This window comes from Dasypus novemcinctus, chromosome 6 (genome assembly GCF_030445035.2).
Source record: "Dasypus novemcinctus isolate mDasNov1 chromosome 6, mDasNov1.1.hap2, whole genome shotgun sequence".
Taxonomy (NCBI): Eukaryota; Metazoa; Chordata; class Mammalia; order Cingulata; family Dasypodidae; genus Dasypus; species Dasypus novemcinctus.
In genome coordinates, this window is record NC_080678.1 from 87,554,490 (window position 1) to 87,575,342 (window position 20,853).

Below are 20,853 nucleotides of genomic sequence, written 5' to 3' on the forward strand. Positions count from 1 at the left end.
GCTGTGGGAAAGGGAGAGTGCTGAGGCCAGAGGGCTGGCTTTCCCCTGCTCTTCAGGGATAGAATCGATTGACAGAGATCAAGGACAAGAACTTGTTGCTCACGGTTCACCAAGGGCTTTCATCTCCATTACCTCTCATTCTTAAAGCGAGACTGGGGTTAGTATTCCACCTCACAGATGAGGAAACTGAAGCCCTGGGGGCTAAAGGGGCAGCGTCTGTCCCTGGACCCATTTGGGCCTGGACAGGCCCTTTAGGAAACAAACGCAAGTTGGCAGCACTCACTGGAGCAGCCCCAGGGGGCTGACGGAGACCTTTATCCTCAGAAAGAGCGCGAAGTTCACCGCGGGCGTTTTCTTCTGCTGTTGCTCCCTCCAGCCCTCAGGGGCTATTTTGCACAACCTAGTTTCTTTGTCCAGGAAAAAGAACTCGTTGTCTGTGAAAATGGAAATAGTGAGTGTTTGGAGGGCAAAGCAGGCGGGAAGCCCCTGAGCCCAGGGCCCAGGGTGGGGGCAGCACAGGAAGCAAGTCCTCTGGGCCCCTGGCACCACCCCAACTTTTGTGGGGTGGGATCCAGAGGAGGGGGTCCCAAAAGAGAAGCTCAGCACTGGGCTCCACTTCCTATCTGCCTCCCAGCTACCATCTTCAGAGAGAAAAGGAGAGATGTATTTTTTAAGCTCCTGCCACGCGCGCTTTCTGTGTCAGCTGGAATGGCCAGGTCTCCCAGCCGGGCCTGTAAATGGTGTCACACCTGCTCAGCCCTGAATTTCCATCTTGGCAACTTGCTGGTGGATGGCCCAGAAGGCACCTGCCAGTTTCCCCTCGAGCCTCGCAGATCAGTGCCAGCTCTCTGCTCTCTGAATCCTCCAGCCAGCCTCGGCCCCTTCCCCACCCGCCCTGGGGCACCGCAGGTCTCCCGGGCCCTGCTTGGTGGCCCACCCACCGCTCTCCCTAGAAGCGACTGCCTTCTCCACAGGCCACCTGGGAGAGGCGTGATCCCGAGTTTTGGAAGGCAGAGCTTTAAAACGTGTAACCAGCCTCTTCTCCTAAAGGCACATGTCTCGTGGGGGTGAAGAGCGTCTAGAGTGCCACCAGCAGGCATCACTCGGTGCCCAAGTCTCGCCCTTCCGTAAGGGCCAAGCCTCCCCAAGACAGGGAGCTCCCAGAAGAGTGTGGCTGGCAAACCCCACACACACTGGTTTATATAAACCCACAGGCATGGGCCCTGTTGAGTGGGGTTCCCGGAGGCCCCCTAGCTAAGCAGCTCTGGACGATGCCCCCGGGAGGGGCTCGGGGAGGCCCCCTGGCAAGGAGAGGCAGGTAGGGGCAAGCCTCAAGGCAGTATCCACGGAGCAAGGACACTGTTCTCATGAGATTGCGTGATACAGGGCAATAAGAACACGTTGCCTCAAGATGATAGGATTCTCACCCTACAAAGATGGAGCGAACGTCAGTTGAGCTCATGGAACACATTATGGTTGTTATGTTGATCTGGGGGTGGGGGGTCTCTTGGAGATGCTGGTGAAGACCATGGGGACATAACGGCACGGTCCACCCCCCTCCTTAGCCACCCCGTGGCACACTGATCATAAGCCTGTGAGCTTCCCATTACGACCTTGGCTGGGGAGGGGGACGAGGCACGGTGATGGGACGTGTGCAAGGTGGGCTGGGGGAGCCAGGGTCTAAGCCGCAGGTCTGCCTGCCCCCACCCAGTCTCTTCCCCGTCACCGCACATTGAGGTTAAAGGGGCATTTGGGGTGATGGACATCAAGCCCCTCAAGTGAAGGGCAGGGATGGGAAGCAGGTGGAGACACCCTTGCCCCGCGGATCCTTAAGACGGAGTCAACTCAGCTGGGGATGGGCTGGGGATTGGAACCGGAGCCTGTCAGTCCAGCAGGTCTCGACGGACACGTTTTTAACATTGCTCGTCTAACTCAAACCACGGAGGCTGAGCAGCCAGAGCCAGCCAGCCCCCAGACCCACAACGTCCCACACCGGTGTTTCCTTAGAACCACCTGCCCAAGGTGCCCTGGATGCCTTCCCGTGCCAACTCGTTTCCAAGTGCGCCGAGAGGGGTGTCCCAGCTTAAGGCGGTCGGAAGGCCCAGAGCTCAGCACCCGGCACCCGAGGGAACTGGGCCGGGTGCAGCTGCTCAGCTGATGCCCACTTTTCACATAGGCCAGGCCAAAGTAGGTGAGCTCTCCAAGGTCGGGAAGGACGTGACGACGTGGAAGACGGCGCCCACCGCGGACCCGACGTCACACGTCACCTCTAAACGCCACCCATTCAGGAGCGCCACGTGGAGGGTCTCGAGCGCCAGGCAGGGGTTCCTTTGTCGGTCTGAAAAGGACAGTAATAGTATCAGGTGTAACAACAGCCAAGATGCTGCGCCTTGACCGTGTGCGAGCGACGGTGCTAAAGCACGTCGTGAGCACCGCATGTTTAACAGACAAGTGACCTAAGGGATGTGCGTACTGCCCCACGGGATCTAAGCCCCTCTCAACCGGAAACAGGAGGGGCATCACCATCCCCAGGTCCTCAACACTGAGGAACGAGCCATCATGGGGGGAACGCAACTATGGGCTGGAATAGACTTATTAGTACTCTAGCAATAGAACTTGTGTCATTGATATGAAGGCAGTGGCCACCAGAGGTTGAGGGGAGGAGAGGGGGAGAATAGGTATAAAATGGGGGATTTGGGGGACATTGGAATTGTTCTGAATGACATTGCCATGACAGAACGAGGTCTTTATACATTTTATCAAAACCTACGACATTGCCCAGTACCATAATGTAAGCTATAGTCCCTGGTTAGTAGCGATGCTTCAATACAGGTTCATCAACGGTCACAATGTACCACACTAACGAAGGATGTTGTTAATGGGGGAAACTGGGGGTAGAGGGGGATATGGGAATCCCCTATATTTTCGATGTAAACTTTCATGTAATCTAAAGCTTCTTTAAAAATAAATAATTCTTTTTATTGAAACAAAAGAGTACATATATTGACTATCCTCATTCAGCAGAAGAGGAAGGAGGCTCCGAGATGGTGAGGGGCCTGCCCGTGGCTGCACAGGGAAAGCAGCGCGCTCTGCGGCCAGCAAGGCATCCTGAGCGCTGCCCCTGGCCCTGTCCAGGGCCCACACCACCCCCAGGTTGTTGGTCAGCCTGATGTGCAGAGCCCAGGCCCCCGCAGAGCCCGGGCTGATGAATTCTGGAGAGCAGAGAGAGCTTGGGTGGAGATCCACTGGAGGGAGAAGGCTGGAGCTAAGGGGGCGAGGATTACTTGGAATGCAGAAATCAGAGGGCAGAGCCCCACCCAAAGGCCTTGCCAGAGGCCCCCTCTGCCTCTTCAGATCACCTGGCTATCAGCACCTCCGCTGTTCCCGGGCGCGTCTCCCGCCCCCCGGCCACTGTGGGTGTTGCTCAAGCCCCCCCCCCGTTCTGCAGCCACACGGGCCCCTGCTGCCTCTGTCGTTGCACACACTGTGCCCGTCCCCTTCTCCCCGTGAGTCATCAAGGTCAGGCTCAGGGCCCTCGTCTGAGGCCTGGGGGGCCAAGCCCCTCTCCCTGGGCTCAGCTCCCAACCCTCCCAAAACACTCTGTGTGCACAGTCTTCTAAAGACAGGGGCCCAGCAGCCCAGGGTCTGTCCCAGACCTCACGGGAAGTCCTCGTTCAAGGGCAGTCAGGGAGGGATGCTGGCTTGGAACGGCGACCGCGCCCGCCGCCCCCCAGCCTCCCCTGACGCCGGCAGCAGCTGCCGCGCTCCGGGGGCCAGTGCAGACCTGCAGAGCCCGCGGGACCTGCTCCAGCTGCTTCCTGTGGTTCCCGCTGCCTCTCGTGGGTCACGGGGGGCCTGTTTGAACTACAGGTGCTGGGGGCCCACCCCAGAGCTGTTCAACTGACCAGGCGAGGCCCAGGGACAAGCATTTTCAAGGCTCCCGGGCTGGGAGCTGACGGGCGGCTGACCAGGGCAGATGCCAGGAGGACCCACTGGGAGGTCAGGGCTCTGCAGCTGTCACCTCGAGGTCCTTCTTGATCATGTCTTTGGATCTGTGCTTGGTTAGCAATGAGCGATGTGACAGTGGAGCAGCCGTGGGGCTCGGAGGCTTGGCTCCCGCGGGCTCCTGCCTGCCACTGCCTCCCTACCTGCCAGGAAAGCCTTCTCTGCTGTCCTCCCTCCTGGCGGCCCAGCCCCCTGTCCTCCCCGTCCCCACCCCACCAGGTGACCACAGTCACCTCCCACTGGGGACAGGCTTGCATGCCACAGGAGCCCTCCCTGCTCTCCCGAGGGGCCCGGCACAGGAGGAGCTGGGGACAGGCACACATGTCCCCGGGGGTGGGCACGGCAGTGGCAATTTCAGTGGGGGCCTGTGCCAGGCCAAGCCTCTCGCTCAGCCCAATCCAGGTCCCAGCACGTCTCGATGCCCTGACCTTTGGGGTCGGCTCTCTGGCACGAGTCCAGACAGCAGGCCCATGGGAGAGGGAGACTGATTTTACCATACCCAACCGGGGCAGGGCCCCAGCAGCGGGCGCGAGGGGAACCAGCCGAGACACCAGTGCCCAAGTCGCAGGTGGCCTCCAGGTCCCTGGGAGGGTCTCCTCACCCTGGCCATGTGCCCAGGGGTGTGCGACATAAATAGCAAATAAACCCACCATAGCAGGTCAAGAGAGACCACAGACAAACAGTACCCAGGACCCACAGTGGCTGCTGTTGGGCAGGGCAGTGGCCTGCAGATGCGGCCAGCGGCCCGGCAGAAGATCTCCCAGGGTCTCCCACAAGCAGCCCTGGGAGGGCCGAGGGAAGCTGCTCTGCTTCCAGCACCCATGGGAAGCTCGCAAAGGCCCTTCCTTCTCGCGACGTGGCTTGATGGGCTCTGGGAATGCTGATGCCACAGAAGCAGCCAGAGAAGCAGGGGGAGTGACTCCACTCAGAGAGGGAGACAGGGGGCTGCGGCCCCTTGGGCTTGCTGGGGTCCATCAGTACAGAAAGAGGACCCTGGGACAAGAAATGAGGGGCCAACGCAGCCGAGAATGGTCATTTCAGCCCAAGCCAGACCAGCCCCCGGGGACAGCCCAGGCCCAGGCCTCCCCTTCCCCAGATGCCCAGGGAGGGCACCTGGAAACCGCCGTCTGTCACTGGACCCCTTACCGAGGGGGCACTTGGCTCACACCTTTGTGTCAACTTCAGAGAGGTGGGGTTCAAGCAGTAAACAGGCCCCTGGAGCTGCAGCCGGGTTAGGACGCTCCCTCTGGGTGCAGCAAGACCAGCACCCACCTCTGCAGCCCCCGATCTTGGTCTGCTGAGCACTGCGCCAGCAGCCCTGCAGGGAGGGGGTGGCCCCCGCCAATCGCAGCAGACCACCCCATCCTCCCCAGGCATAGGGCAGTCTGCGGTCACCCAGGCCACATGAGCCCAAGATGCCAGGAAAGGGTCCCTGCAGTAGACCTTCCACACCAGGGGGGCAGCCTGGGGGAGGGGCGGAGGTGGCTGCACAGGGATGGGGGCTGACAGGGGGAGTGGCCAGAGGACCCGCACAGGACTGCATGCTGCCTCTGCCATTCCCCCCAGGGGGCCCCAGTCAGGAAGTGTCCTGAGAAGGCTGTGGACCCCCAGAGAGAGGCCCCCTGACGCCCTACCGAGCCTGCCAGCCTCGTTGGGATCAAGATTTGCCTGCCATGCGTAACGTAATCCTTGCTTTCTTAGAATAAGAAAATCATCACTCCATGTCACGCTTTACACCCCAGCCCAGGTTCTGCATGCAGCGGAGGCCTTATCAGGGTTCACCCCACAAATCAGTCCCTGTGATGAGCGCACAGGAATCGGGGCCTCGGGCGCTCAGGCTTCCCGCCCACACGGCCAGTTTGCTAGAAGAAAGGATGCGAGTGGAAGCAGCAGAGGGCTCGCTCCAAGGGAGGTGCCAGAGGACCTGACGGGACTGCGCCGAAGGCGTGGGCTCCACCACGGGAGGAGCCAGAGGGCACAGTGCTGGGCCGGGAGGAAAGGCGGTGCTGGGAGAGGGGCGAAGAGGCTTGGGTCTCCCGTGGCTGTCTCCAAACGCTGCAGAGGCCAAGTGGCCGGCCCGACAAGGCGAGCACTTCCAGCCCTGGGGACCGGGGAGGTAGGAAGGTGGAACAAGCACCAGCTGCACATGGGGGGTTAGACAAGGAGGTACAGGACAGAAGACGGCCCAGCCGTGTCCTTGGGAAGTCGCGGCTCAGACCGCAGTCACTGCACTCTCGGAGGGCGGCTCTGAGGTGCAGGTGCCGGGGCCGTGGGGCAGAGGAGGGATGGGCCCCGGCTCGCCCTGCTCCCCTGCCTGCTGCTCACCCCCAGAAGCCCACATGGCCCACCCCCTCTCTCCTTCCTGGTCTCCACTCCCCGGGCACCCCCAGGGAGCCGCCTTCCTGGCTCCCCGCCATCCCCAGCCCTGCTCCACCCCTGCCTCTTGGCTGGAATGGTGTCCTCTCATGCAATGCAGCTGTTTGTCCTCTGTGTCCCCTGCTAAATGCAGAGGGAAGAGGGCGTTTGCTCACATCACGGATCCCATGCCTAGAATAGTGCCTGGCACACAGCAGAGCCTTAAGAGTGTTTCCTGGACTTGGCCAGGAGTTGCAGAGGGCTCCTTTCCAAGGCAAAGGGAAGCACCGAGGGACGGGAACGAGTAGCTGCGGCATGACCTGGCGCCGTCTCAGGGGGCGTCGGGGGGAGAGAGTAAGCCCCCCACCCAGGGCCAGGCACAAGGAGCAGCCCCTGGCCCGCCGCCTTCTAGAGCCCACCCTGAGCTCAGCCGGCCAGCTGGGCCCACCCAGCCTGGCAGCTCCCACCCCCTCGAAATCCCAGTTACCACAACGGAGCTGGGCAGATGCAAGGTCACCGGGGCCTCTGCAGCCAGCAGGACGGATTCTGGGCCTGGAGAGCTGGGGAGACACCTCAGAGTCACTGAAGGCAGGGGAGGCAGGTGCCACAGGGCTGGAGCCCCTGCCGAGGGCCTGCACCCCCCCACAGGCTCGCCTGTCTTCCCCCCGGCCACGTCCTCCAGCGTGGGCAGGACACGCTGCTCACCTGGGACCTCTTACAGGTGGGCTATAAGGCTGGCGAACCTCTTGTTCTTAAGTGGGGTACAGGGGTTCCTTCCTTTGTAAGTCTCATAAGTCACATACAGCGACAGTGTCTTTCATACACAGTGAAATGATAAAATGTATTATCTATACCAACACATCTTGTAGGCAATAAAAGGGGTTTTCTTGAAAAACATAAACACCTTTAGATGCTGATTCGGGAGCTTAAACGACGCGCGGACGCCCAAGATGGAACTGCTCGGGCTCGTTCCACGTGGGCAAGCTGAACCCTAACGTGCCTCCTATGTCCCCCCAGCTCTCATGGAGCCGGAACCTCAGAGCAGCCCGTCATGGCCAGCGCCGGCGCGGCCCCCGGGGCAAGAGCGGCCCAGGTGGCCTTCCCGCTGCCCCCGGCCGGGGCGTGGAGGCGGCTGCGTGGACCCTGCCCTTCGTGCGCTCCTCTGCCGTCTGCACGGGACCCTGCTCCTCTGCCCCACCGCCCCCGGTTAAGCAGTGAGGCCCTCGTTTTCACGTGGTTAGAGAGGTTCCCTTTCATCCGACGACGGAAAGCCTTCCCTAGCTCTGGACCCTGACTCGGGGGTGAGCACGGGATGCCATGGCCTGCTGGCATCCTCCGTGGGACCAGGGGAGCCCCTTAATCTCCATCGTTACTGAGCTCCGTCGTCCTGCGGTGTGCAGAGTCTCCACCCGCCTTACGGGTGAGTAAACTGAGGCTCCAGGAGGTTGAGAAACAAGCCAAGTCACAGACCAGGAAGGGACAGAACTGGGGTGGGGGGAGTCTCAAGTGCCAGGAGCCCCCTGGAGACCCCTGAGCCGGGCGGCCACGGCTCTAGCCGGGGTCTGGCTTGGGCCTGGGAAAGTCGCCAAAGGGGCGGTGGGGAAGCAAAGCCTCCTGGGCGGCCGCCTCTGCCCAAGCCCCCGCGGGCCTGGGCGGGCGTCACCCTGGGGTGCCGTGGTGGGGCTGGGCGGGAGTGGGACCCGCACGAGGGCCTGTGCTGAGGCTGGGGGAGGGGGGCTCAGCCTCTAATTCGAGCAAGGCTGTAAGCAGTTCCCTGAGACAGACAGACAGACGACCACCTCCTCGGAGCATCCGGTGTTCTCCAGGGTCCCCAAAGCATCCTGCAGCCCGGAGAGGAGCCCCTGCAGAGACCCTCGGGGAACAGCCTGCCGGGAGGGGCTTGTCCCCACCCCAGGGGCGCCGCTGCCCTCACAGCACTGCCGGGTTGGCCGGCTTCAGCCAAGGGCAGGTCACGTCTCGAGGGAGCGGCCGCGGCGCTGGCACCAGGGTGGCCACCGGCAGGCCCCCCTAGCCCAGGAGGACATCCCACCCCCAGCAAGCTGGGCCCTCGGCAGAGCCCGCCGGCCTGCAGGGAGCCGGGGTCCCCCAGCCTGGCCTGGGGGGCCTGGTGCCACTGCACCCACGTCCTCTGAAATGGACCCTATTTACCAACTGCAGGGAGAGCCTCTCCTCCCCCACTGTCCTCTAGCTTTGCTCCTGCATCTCTGCCAAATCCGAAAGCCCCTTCCTCTCCCTGAATTCCATCTGCAGCCAGATCCATCTCCCTAAAACCCTCCTTGTCCGTGAGCAAATCCACTCCCTTCGGGCAAGGAGCCCGAGGGTCTTAGTGGACCTTACATACCCAGGTTAGTACCTTCTGCCCTGCTTTTCAGGGCTCTTGTCCCACACCGCCCTGGGCCCCCACCCAGCCCCACAGGCCTGCGGGGCAGCCCTGTCATCTGCAACCAACAACCCACACAGTGTCTGGCACCTCAGCACCCACTGAGCTTGGGCTATGCCATAAACACCTCTTGACCTGAATTCAGGTTTATTTTAGGCCAGTTGAGTACATCTCAGTCTGAGCCTTAAAAAGGAAAGAAATATCCGCAGATCTATTCATGGGAGCCCGGGATGCACTGCCTGACATCCGGGACAGGAGAAAAATCCGTCTGTCCCTCGCCTGGACCTTCTCTCTACCAAGGGCCTTGGGTACGGCGCGTCTGTGTGCAGTATCCTGGGCAAGGGCAACAATTATTGTGTTATGATCAGGGCTTCAGGGCCCAAGGGGATCTGCTAATCCTCAGAGCGACGGCTCTGTGAGGCAAACGAGGTTATCATCGTGAATGCTGAGCTCAGCCCAGGGGGGTGATGTGTCGGTGACCCCGCCGCTCTGGAGCTGGGAAACCAAGATGTAAGCACCACACCAAAGCTCCTCGGCCCAATCATAGCGAACAAAAAAGGGGTCCAACAACCAATCCAATGTCCACATAGAAGAGGTGGCATTGGATTGGGAAAAGTGGACATGGTGGAGATGGGTATGGGGAAAGGCAGGAAGAGATGAGAGGTGGAGGCGTCTTTGGGACATGGAGCTGCCCTGGATGGTGCTTCAGAGGTAATCACCGGACATTGTAAATCCTCACAGGGCCCACTGGATGGAATGGAGGAGAGTATGGGCCATGATGTGAACCATTGTCTATGAGGTGCAGAGGTGCCCAAAGATGTACTTACCAAATCCAATGGATGTGTCATGATGATGGGAACGAGTGTTGTTGGGGGGGGAGGGGGGGGGGGGTTGAATGGGACCTCACATATATATTTTTAATGTAATATTATTACAAAGTCAATAAAAAAAAAAAAAAAAAGGGGTCCAGACCCTTCCGACCGTGAGCACAGCTCTGCCCAGCACCTCCAGCCCCGGGCCAAGGGGGCACCGTTCCAGGGAGGCGGGCCCCAGTTCCGCCGGCCCCCCATGGCTCGCTGCTCAGCCCCCGTGGGGAGTCTGCTTCGGGCTGCCGTTGGCTCCCCTTGTCCTTGCTTTGTGGGAAACCCCTCTGAGAAGGAGCTGGTGGCTGGGAGTCCCCCACTGGCATAGAGAGCGCGGATCCGGAGCTGAGCCCCCAGCCCTCCGGAAGGTTCTGGGGAACTTTGTCTGCGAGGGCACTGGCCCGTGGTCAGAGAAGGGGGCACGCCGCTAACAAGGTGGCAGCTTCCACCGAGCCAACGCCTGCCACGGCAGGACCTGGGCTGGGCGGGTTAGAGCCACCGTTTCCTGCCATCAACCCAAGCCCAGCAGCGCGTGACCATCTCCATTTTCCAGACGAGGAACTGAGGCCGAGAGACGTTAAGGTGGTGGAGCCACGTGGCGGGGGCAGGGTTTGAGGTGGATGAACCTGGCTTCCACCTGAGTCTACTTCCTCGCCACCCACAGCCCTGCTCTCTACTCATGGGAGCCAGCAGCTCCCAAACAAGCCCTGGGGTGGGCGATAGGGATTTTTACTTTCTTCCTTTTAATTTTACATATCATTCAAATTTTTTTCTTTTTTTTTAAATTTTATTTTATTTATTCATTTTTTAAAAAATATTACATTCAAAAAATATGAGGTCCCCATTCACCCCCACCGCCCCCACCCCACCACTCCCCCCACAGTAACACTCTCCCCCATCATCATGTCACATCCATTGCATCTGGTGAGTACATCTCTGGGCATCGCTGCACCCCATGGCCTGTGGTCCACACCATTGCCCACACTCTCCCACGTTCCATCCAGTGGGCCATGGGAGGACATACAATGTCTGACAATTTTCCCTGTAGCACCACTCAGGACATCTCCAAGTCCCAAAAATGCCTCCACATCTCATCTCTTCCTCCTATTCCCCGCACCCAGCAGCCACCATGGCCACTTTTTCCACACCAATGCCACATTTTCTCAATTATTAACCACAATAGTTCATGAATAGAATATCATTAAGTCCACTCTAATTCTTACTGTATTCCTCCTTCCTGTGGACCTTGGCTTGGTTGTGTCCATTCCACATCTATGTCAAGAGGGGGCTTAGATTCCACATGGATGCTGGATGCAATCCTCCTGCTTTCAGTTGTAGGCACTCTAGGCTCCATGGTGTGGTGGTTGACATTCTTCAACTCCATGTTAGCTGAGTGGGGTAAGTCCAATAAATCAGAGTGTAGGAGCTGATGTCTGTTGAGGCTCAGGGCCTGGCTATCATATTGTCAGTCCAGAGATTCAAATCCCATAGATATATCTTAAACCCCAGCACCAACTACAATTCCAGTAAAGTAACATGAAAGGCTTGTGAAAAGAGATCACATCTGAGTCCAGCTCCATTACGCAGAAACACCAGCTCCAAAGAAGGGCCAACTGACATGGCAGTGAACTCCATCTGCCTGACCATACAACCTGTGGGTCTCTTCAGCCCTCAAAAGAACCAATATCTGGGGTTGTATCTACTTTATCTATCTCTGAGACTCTGCTCAGGTGTGCATAAGGGCAATCCTTCTGACAACCCCAGACTCTTTTTTAGAGACTCATAGCCATATAAACACATTTGTCCTTTCCATTTCCCCCTTACTTTAGGTCAAACAGCATTTTTAACACCTGTTGTTATATGTAGACAGGGATATTCTGCTGGTCCACGTTGAACCTTTAATTCAAGGTCATTTTCTAGTTATGTCATCAGCTGGTACTTGGTAGTGATCCCTTGGTGCCAGGGAGGCTCATCCCTGGGTGTCATGTCCCACACTGGGGGGAAGGCATTGCATTTACATTCTGAGTTTGGCTTTGAGACTGCCACATTTGAGTAACATGGAGGCTGTCAAGAGGAAACTCTTAGGCACAGTGCTGCTCTAGGCCTTGTTCTTATTTCAGGTGTATAGGCTCATAAGCATAGTCATTAGTATCAGGGGGTCACTGTTGGACCCTCATTCCTTCCTGGTCCTTGCCATTGCACCTGGGGGACTGCCGCTGCTCCCCTAGGGACCACGACAGAGCATCCCCCCCCACCCCGGCCAGGAACCCAGTACCCCCCAGCTATTGTTTTTAATTGTTTCCACTATGAGTATATCCAAACATTTCCATGCACCCTGAGCACATGCCCTGTTTAACTCCCTGTCAACCATATGTCCCCTGTTAATAACATCCCATACCAGTATTCCTCTGCTGCCATTGTTGAACCACTCTGTGATCCAAAACTTCCTGAAAAGTGAAGCCCAATATAATGTCAGGTTCCCTTAATAGTAAAATGGAATATAGCAATGAGTTTAAGGTTAGATATAGAATACATATTGATTTGGAAAAATTCTACATCCTATCTTTTTCTTTTCTTTTTTCCCTAATTATTGAGCTTCTCTTCACAAGAGCCTTAGATCACAGTAATTCATATATACAATATACAGTACTCCCACATATCCATTATAAAACCTTTATTGGTTATGTGGCCAGTAAGAAAAAAATCTATTTTCATTGGGAAAATAATAAAATAGAGTTTTATATGTCAGGGGAGAGCATGGTGATGTGAACTCTACAGTACCTAGCTAAAGCCTGTTACGGGTGGAATCACATCCCCCACAAAGTCATGTTTGGGTTCTAACCTGCTCCTGTGCTGTGAACCCTTTTGCAAATAGGATCTTTAAAGGTGTTAGGGAAGGTGAGGGCCAACCGAGTCAGGTGGGCCTTAATCCAACAGGGTGGAGGGAAGGTGGACTGGTAGGAGGAGAGCGATGGGACAGAGATGGCCAGGGGACAGGGGCAGAGGCTGAGCCACGGACTGAGTCAGGCTGGCACCAGAACACCGCACACTTCCAAGGAGGCAGAGCCCCGCCAACATCTCGATTTTGTACCTTTGGCCTCCACAACCATGAGACAATAAATTCCTGGTGTTTAAGTCAACTGGTGTGTGTGACTTTTGTTACAGCAGCCTGGGGAAACTAAGGCAGCCCTCTCTGTGTATTTGATATCAAGTATGGCCAAAGTTCTTGGCTGAGCCCTGGGAGCACACAGCAGGGCCACACTTCTCAACCAATCAATATATAAATAAACACATCCCTCAAGCTTCACGCTGCCCGGGGCTCCAGGCCCAGGAAGCTATGGACATAGGCAGGTGCTGATTGGACTGAAGCATCTATGTTAGATAATTGCACAATTGGCCACAATTCTTCACCCTGATCTATACCCTCCGCAATGTGAAATGGCTGCTCTTTTAGTTTCCCACAGCCAAAACAAAAACCGTACAATGGGTTGGCTTAACAACAGGAAGGTATTGGCTTATGGTTTCAGAGGACAGAAGACTTGCTCTCCTCCAGGGTCGGTACCTTCTGGCTGGCTGGGGATTATTGGGGTTCCTGGGCTCCTCTGTCACATGGCAATGCACATGGCAGCATGTTCTCCTTTCTCTTCCTTCTTTCATTGACTCCCAGCTTCTGGCTACTCCCATGGCTTCTCTCTCCATGTCCAATTTCCTTTTGCCTCTCAGAACTTCAGCCATATTGTATTAAAGTCCCCCCTGCTTCAGTTTGGGCACAGCTTAGCTTCAGATCTCTTCAAAGTCTCATTCACAAATGCCTTCACACCACAGGACCTGAACATGCCTTCTGTGGGGGGTGGTCCATGCCCAACACCCCCCTCCTCATTAAGAGGAGGCATCTGTTTCCCCAGCCCTTGAATCTGTGGCCAATGGAATGTGGTGGAAGTGGGAGCAGACCCGTTCTGAGCCTAAACTAGAAGAGGATCTGTGCACTTTGCTCTCCCTCAGGCCTCTGCCGCCGCTATGACAGCAATCCCAGACTAGCCTGGGGCAGACAGAGACTATGTGGAGAAGAGTCAGGGCTCCCCAGATAACAGCCAGTCAACCCCCAAAAGCACAACATTCTAGGTGAGCTGCAGTTGATTACCACTGCGTGATGGCACCCAGCAGAGTGCAGAAGAACCTTCCAGCTGAGCTCAGCCTCAATGACCAAGCCTCAAAACCCTGAGCTAAATAGATCACAGACGTGCTTTGTGGCTGCTTGTTACGCAGCATCATGTGGCAATAGATAACCAAGACAATATTGAAGCAGGTTAGTGTTCTATAATCAAGGCTGACCTTGGTTCCCCAAAGGAGACATGCCCTGATCACACAGTTGCCCTTGGGTCCCTCTCATCATCTTGGCTTTGAATCTTCTTAAATGTGGCCTCTTTGTCTGCTAATGGAGTGGGGTCTGCTTTTTGAAGCAAAGGGCTTTCCATCAGTGATCATAAAAAGCATGATGTGGGGGTGGCCACACCAGTATCCTACCCCAAGATTCCAGCAGTCTATGCACCTTGCCGCTTACCTGTTAGCAAAGGGGCTGCAGTGAGTGTGTCCAGAGGCACTTGAAGAGGGTTCCCAGGAGCTTGGGGGTCTCTGTGCCCTTCTCTGAAACTAAGCAACAGTACAGTGGAAGACAGGAGCAGAGGCCACGGGCAAGGCCTTCTTGAATCAGGTGACCTGGAGCATGCCTACCTGCTTCACGAGTCCCCAGCTGTGTGACCTTGGCAAAATTACTTAACCTCTCTGTTTCCTCATGTAGAAAATGAGGTAATAGAGGTTTAGGGCAGAGTAGGGAAGAGATGAAGTCTAATAGCAAGGGGCACCTTTGTTTCAGGGACAACAAATAATAACATTAAGTTTTTTTAAAAAATCAGATTTGGTTGACTAGTAGCCACTCTTTTAATGCATTTAAGACAATAACAAGGGAAGCAGACTTGGCCCAGTGTATTGGGCATCCACCTACCACATGGGGCCACAGAGAGCCAACTCAGCAAGGTGACGCAACAAAAAGAGGGAAACAAGCAAGAACACAGAGGAGCGTGCAATGACTGGACACAGAGAGTAGACAGCAAGCAAGCTGCAAGGGGGGAGGAGAAATAAAAATAAATACAGAAAAAAAAGAGCTAAAAAGCTGAAACACTTCTGTCTTTAAGCCCCTTCATGCTCTTTTAAGGAACGACTGTGAAAAATCATCCAGGGGCGATATTGCAGGGAACACTTTCCCAAATTTGTTGAGAACCTTTTAAGGCAAACACCTCACCTTAGGAGGGGCTCATTTTTATAAATTCCTCTAGCCTGGTACTTCCTCTGAGCAGGGATGGCAAACGAGTCTCATCTTGCTTGCCAATCCCAAAATGCCTCGCGTGCTATGTTGAGCAGGATTCTGAGGTTGTTTGTGTACTCAGCAGGAAGGCATTCTGTGATTGATTGGCAATGTCTGCCTAGAACCTACGAGAAGAGGGCAGGGTTGTGTATGTTCACTAGGTGTGGTCACTGCCCAGGAGAAAACCTTCAGAGAAACCCTACCCCAGTAGAGGCCGGAAAGCCAGAAATTTGCTTCCTGGCAGTGACCATGGCCCCAGTTTTGGCTAAAGACGTAAGGGAGGTCTATTGTGGGAGGGAGAGGCTTCTGAGAAAGCTTCTGCTTTATAGTCTGAGGGAATGAATGTGACTGATTCCATACTTTCCCATTGTTCTTGACTTAATCTCTGATGTGATTCATGGAACCATGCAGCCATTTTGTGACTATGAGGCAACAAGTCTAAAGACAGAAAGCTAGTAGCTAAGTAGAGTGGAATGGAAATAGTCTGGAACCTTGATGACAATGCTGAGCTGATAACCAAGCCCAGGACTTCTTAAGTAAAGAAAATCTATATCTGTGATTTTAGCCACTGTTCTTTAGGCTTTCTATTTCTTATAACCAGAACCATTTGTATCTGACATGCTACAGTTCAACCTGATTTAAAAGCAACACATTTTGTCTGGAAGAAGTTTGATGTGATAGGAATAGCATTGTGTGACCTAACTGAGCCTCATTTTCCCCTTCTGTAAAGTGAGTATGGTACCTAAAAGCTCATGAGGATAAAGTTAAAAGTACCTGAATATGGTACTAAGAATAATAATAATTGTCGGTATTACACACAGAGCACTTACAATCCCCAGGTCTTACTCTACGTCCTTTGCTCATATTAAACTCACTCAGTCCTCACAACCACCAGTGAGGTAGGTATTTTCATTATCCTAAACCTGGCAAAGGAGGAAATTAAAATAACGGCAGGTTAGGGGACTTGCCCAAATCAGACCTCAAGCCTGGACTTAGACTCACATGATATGGACGTTCACCACTTTGCTTTGTCACCTCAGAGGCACAAATGTCTGTTTTTTATTTTTGTGGGGCTTCTCAGTGCCCACAAGATCTCTCTCTTCAGGAAAGAATTCTGCAGGCTTTGGAGGGAAGACGGTGAATGAATGAAACATGCCACGGAAAGATCTGTGGCTTTTGAGCAGTCCTGTGAGTTCCATGGACGTGGGTTTTGTTTTTGCATCTCTAGGTCAGGGCAAGTGTTCAGTGTCACATAGGCCAATTAGCCCTCTTCTTTGCCCAAAATTGTTTCCCTAAATCAGCTCTCCACCCCATCGATGGATGTGACACCCCAGCAGGGACGTTTCCCTTTTGCACCCTCATTTCCAGAAAGTTGAGGCTGAGCAGGGGTGGGAGCAGCCCCGAGCAGCGCCAGGGCCTCTGTGCACCCTGGACCCTCCTAGGGCCCTGCGGTGGGGACTCTGAGCTCACAACAGGGTGCCGTGATCCCACTTGGAGACCCATGGGCCTACTGTGCTCCTCAGAGCCCCAAAGAAAAGCGGCCCCCGGCCAGGACGTGTCCTGAGAGTTGCAGAATTTTCAGATCTGCACTTTTTCCTGTAAATGCTGAGGAAGGAGAAACAGAAGCCCTGCTTCAACGCCCACAGGGCAGCCCACCCAGTGCTGTGTGCCTGCCTTCTTGATTTCCTTGGAATTTCCTCTTTTTAAAATTAGACCCAAAAATTGCCTTTTGGAACTTCTTGCTATTTGGAAGCAAAACATGTCCATTGAGAGAAAAACAAAATTACCCCTGATGCTGCCGTCCAGAAATAATCACTGCAAACACCTTGCTGTACATGCTTTTAGAGTCTGCGTGTGTGTGCTTATCCACACCGTGTATATTAAATGCCTTTTCAGGTCATTACATAAACTTCTACATTAGTTTCAATAGCTGTTTACGTTCCACGTCTCCTTTAGCTTGTTTCCAATTATGATAATGCCAACAACGCAAATAAAACCTTGCTGCTGCTGAGTAAACCTGTGCTCGCACCTTAGGGTAAATGCTAGACGAGGACCTGTGGGGTCACTTTTAGGATTTCTGCGACATCTGGCCAATGGTACCAGTGCCAGGCCACTTACCCAGCTTTGGCATACTTCCTTTTGCAGATTTATAATAACCTGATGGATTAGGCAGTTATCAGTCCCAGGTCACAGATGTAGAAATTGGGGCTTGGGGACATGGCCTGGTGCTTGTTCAGGAGCTCATAAGCTGCCGGAAAGGAAGTCTGGGAACAACGGTCTTTAACCCATTCAGAACCAGGCTAGCGAGGGTGGCGCTGGGAGCCGGGGCTCCGAGCCCTGCACAGGTCTTGCCGGAGCCCTGCACGCTTACCTGAGCCGCCTCTGGCTCCTCCTCCTCGTCGCACCCCTGCAGCCGTTCAGGGGCCTTGAAAGGAGCAGCCTCTGTGGGAAACGTGGGCTTGGAAGGACAGGCTTCCGGCCGCAGAGAGCAGGGCTGACCAGGGCAGACCATGTAGCCCGAGGAACCTGAAACCAAGGGGACGGCCAGGAGGGCGGAGGCCGGCCCCCCCGAGAGCAGCCGGGGACTGGCCGGCGGGCCCCGCGCGGAACCAGGGTTTCGGCTGGACTGTGAGCAAGGCCAGGGAACAGCCCTGAGGCCTGCACACAGGTGGGCGCAGGTTATGGGGGAAGTAGCGTCTAGCTCCTGCACCCAGAGGCTTTGGCGGCCAGGGGTGCCCAAGTAAAGCACAAAGGGACGTCAGGACCACCGGGAAATTGGCACAAGCCAGACACCCGTGGGCACAGGCCTGAGACCAGGCAGCGCTCTCCCGGGGATGCTGTAGCTGCCCACCAGAGGGGAGGGGGGCTCCTACAGGCCCGGGACCTGCGCCTTCCCTGGCCACTTCTGAGTGGACGCCTGGGTGTCCGGATGTCTGTCCATTCCACAGTCATGGTCACTCCCTGCTTGGCCGCCCAGGGGGTGCGGTGCTCCTTCCCGCCAGCAGAGGGCGCTGGAGGGACACGGCCCGGGCCAGGGGCTCCCCTGCCGTTTCCCAAGGGCCAGCGGTGCGGCTGGGGTCCCCCGGGGGTCCTGCGACCCCCGCCACGCGCCCTGGCCAGGTCACCCCCTTCTCGCGCAGCCCTCGACGCTGCGCTCCGGGCTTCCTGCCAGCACCAGCACCCCCACCTGTGCCCGCCTGCACCCCAGAGCTTTCCGCCTCCCCATGCTAGCCCCCCGGCCCACACCCGGTGATCGCCCCTGCCCTGGGGTCCTTCCCGCGGGCCCCCGCTGGCCCCAGCGATCCGGTGACCTCGCTGTCACCCTGGGCTGCGGCCTCAGCTCCTCCCACCAGGTCTGAGGCCTGGGGAGGGGGCCCCCGCTCAAACAAAGTGTATCCCTTTGTGGGTGCTGCCCCCTCAGCCCCGGTGGCCTGGTGTAGTGCCCCATCTTGGGGGGCTCGCTTAGGGGCATCGGCCCTTTCTTTGTTAACCTGCCCTTTTCCCATGGCGTGAGCTTTGTCACCTGCAGCGCCTTCAGTCCTGGGGGCTGACCAGCCTGCCCAGGGGAGGGGACAGGCCGGACAGCCTGCAGCCAGCCTTCTCCCTGAGCAGCCCCTGCCTGGACCAGCGTGGAGACTGTTAGAAATAAAATGAAACGCAGTTTCTAGGGCTAAGAGAGTTCAGGTGGAGGCGGAAGGCCAGGCGGGAGGTGACTCTCAGGCAGGTCTCAAGTGTCACAAACCACCAGAGTCTGCAAAGCCTCAGGCACAGGCTCCTCAACACCCCAGCGAGGGAGTGGACGGGCTCAAGTGGCTGAGCACCCACCTCCCACCTGGGAGGTCCTGGTGCCTCTTGGGGAGAAAAACAAAACACCCAGGGATATCTGAACAACAAAAGGCAAACCGTAAGAAAAAGAACTCAGCCTGCTACCTAACCTGAAGGACAAATGCAGCACCCCAAATACCCACCAACCACAAACGACTTGCCTGGTCTGCTTTAAAAACCCCAGCCTGGAAATGCCCCGATGGGACACCGTCTGGGGTGCTCGCTGACGCTGCACTCCCCACCTTGCAATTCTAAGACCCTGCATGGCTTCCCTGCCTTTGCAGCTTCGTGTATTTCGAGGGTGACTCTACCTCGGTGGACGCCAGCCTTGTTCTCAGCTCTGCCCGCTTCCCAGGAGACCTGGCACCCAGGACAGATGGAGGAGCCGCGGCCGGAAATGCACTTTCACCACGGGCGAGGTCTTCTGTGAGCCGCTGCGCAGCCAGGGTCCTCCCCGGGCCTGCACGGCGCTGGGCAGCGTCCCGGAGGTGCGGCCAGCACCTGCAGAGACACAGGACAGAGCGCACCTGGGCCCGCGGGCGAGCTGCTGCCCCATCCGGCGCCTCGGCCTGCTCAGCCCAGCAAGGCCCAGCAGTGGAGCAAAGAGGGGCCGGCAGGGGGCTAGCCATGCCAGCTGGGTCTCAGCGTGGGAGCACATGTCCGTAAATCAACTCCCAGATGCACGGGTAAGTGACTAGATGAATGAATGGACAAGGGCACCCAAGAGCCGGGCTCCTTCTGAAGGGCACCCGAGTGGTGGCCGAGAGCTACCCTCTGTCCAGGAGAGGGGGCACCACTGCTTTGCCTCTAGCCCGCGGCTGCGTGATCTGCCCTCCTGCCGCAGGCCAGCAGAACGGGAAGCGGCGCCGGCCCCTTCCCTGAGGGTCTGCAGCCTCTGCCCCAGCAGGGAGAACCCCCTGGAGTCCCAGGGTGAGGGGAAGTGCAGACTCCCCGCCACGTCCAGCCGTGGAGCTGGAGGAGGCGGTGAGGGCGACGGGCTCCTCTTCCTGCGCTTCTTAGCCGCAGTCCTTTAGACCAAGGCTCACACAGAAGTAGATCCCACCAAGCTGCCCCCGCCAATCCCCAGGGAGCCCCGGGGCCGGGGGCCAGCCAGGAGAGCCAGGCGGGCCTTTGCTAACCCACGACGTCACTGGTCCTGCCAACGGCCAGAGCTTCAGGGGTGGTGTTGCGTTGGGGGAGGGTGGGGCACCCACCCATCTAAGCCAAGCCTTCCACGCGCCCGCTGCTCAGTGCCCTACAGAAGCCTCTAGGGCTGGTTTCCTCCCGTCTCAGGAAGAAAAGGAGTCCCCAGGGAAAAGGGCCTTCATCTCTTGAGCGGAAAGGACCCCACCATGGCAGGCGATTCCCCGGAGCCAGCTCCAGGACCCGTCAGGCTTCCTGGGTGATGAGCCTGGGAAGAAGGGATCGCAGGCAGGAAAGCAGGGTGGGTAGCACAGGTAAAAGGTGAAGGCTTGGAGGTTAAGGCCCTAGCCCTTCTTTTTTTTGGTTTTCTCCTTTTTTTCCAATTTGCCTTGACACTTGACACTTGACACTTTACACTTTTTAAGTTCTCTATACCCATGGTGAAAGGCTACTTATTAAAGGAAAAACAAGGACAAGATTATGATTCTCAGATGGGAAATCCCTGAATCCCCAAATAAATATCATGCAAAAATATTGAATATATTTTTTGCCCACTCACTTAATGACTAGAAAAAATATATACAGTAAAAGTCTCCTAGGATGGTGCAGCTAATTAAAACTGTCATTCCAATATAGTAATTCTGGAGTAATGGAGGATAGACAACCTTTTCAAGAAATAGTGCTACATCAATAGAAGAAAATTTAACATTGGCCTAAATTTCATGTTACATAAAAATTAAATAAAATGGATATTAGATTTAATGTAAAACACAAAACTATAAATTTTAGAAAGAAACATGGGAGAAACTCTTTGTGATCTAGAACTAGAGAAAGAGTTCCTAGATTTGACACCAAAAATATGATCCTTAAAAAGAAAAATGGAGTAGTTAGACCTCATC

The 20,853-nt window shown here is 56.0% G+C and overlaps 1 protein-coding gene across 1 annotated transcript in view; it reads right to left on the bottom strand.

Annotated features, from left to right (window-relative positions):
• The window catches only part of FRMPD2 (FERM and PDZ domain containing 2), a 120,934-nt gene that overhangs the window by 52,212 nt on the left and 47,869 nt on the right, over nt 1–20,853 (bottom strand). Inside the window, 7 exon segments of the mRNA XM_058299515.1 lie at nt 284–434; nt 2,166–2,210; nt 2,213–2,328; nt 6,828–6,912; nt 17,178–17,250; nt 17,358–17,512; nt 19,172–19,312. Coding sequence (XP_058155498.1) covers nt 284–434; nt 2,166–2,210; nt 2,213–2,328; nt 6,828–6,912; nt 17,178–17,250; nt 17,358–17,512; nt 19,172–19,312 — 766 coding nt within the window.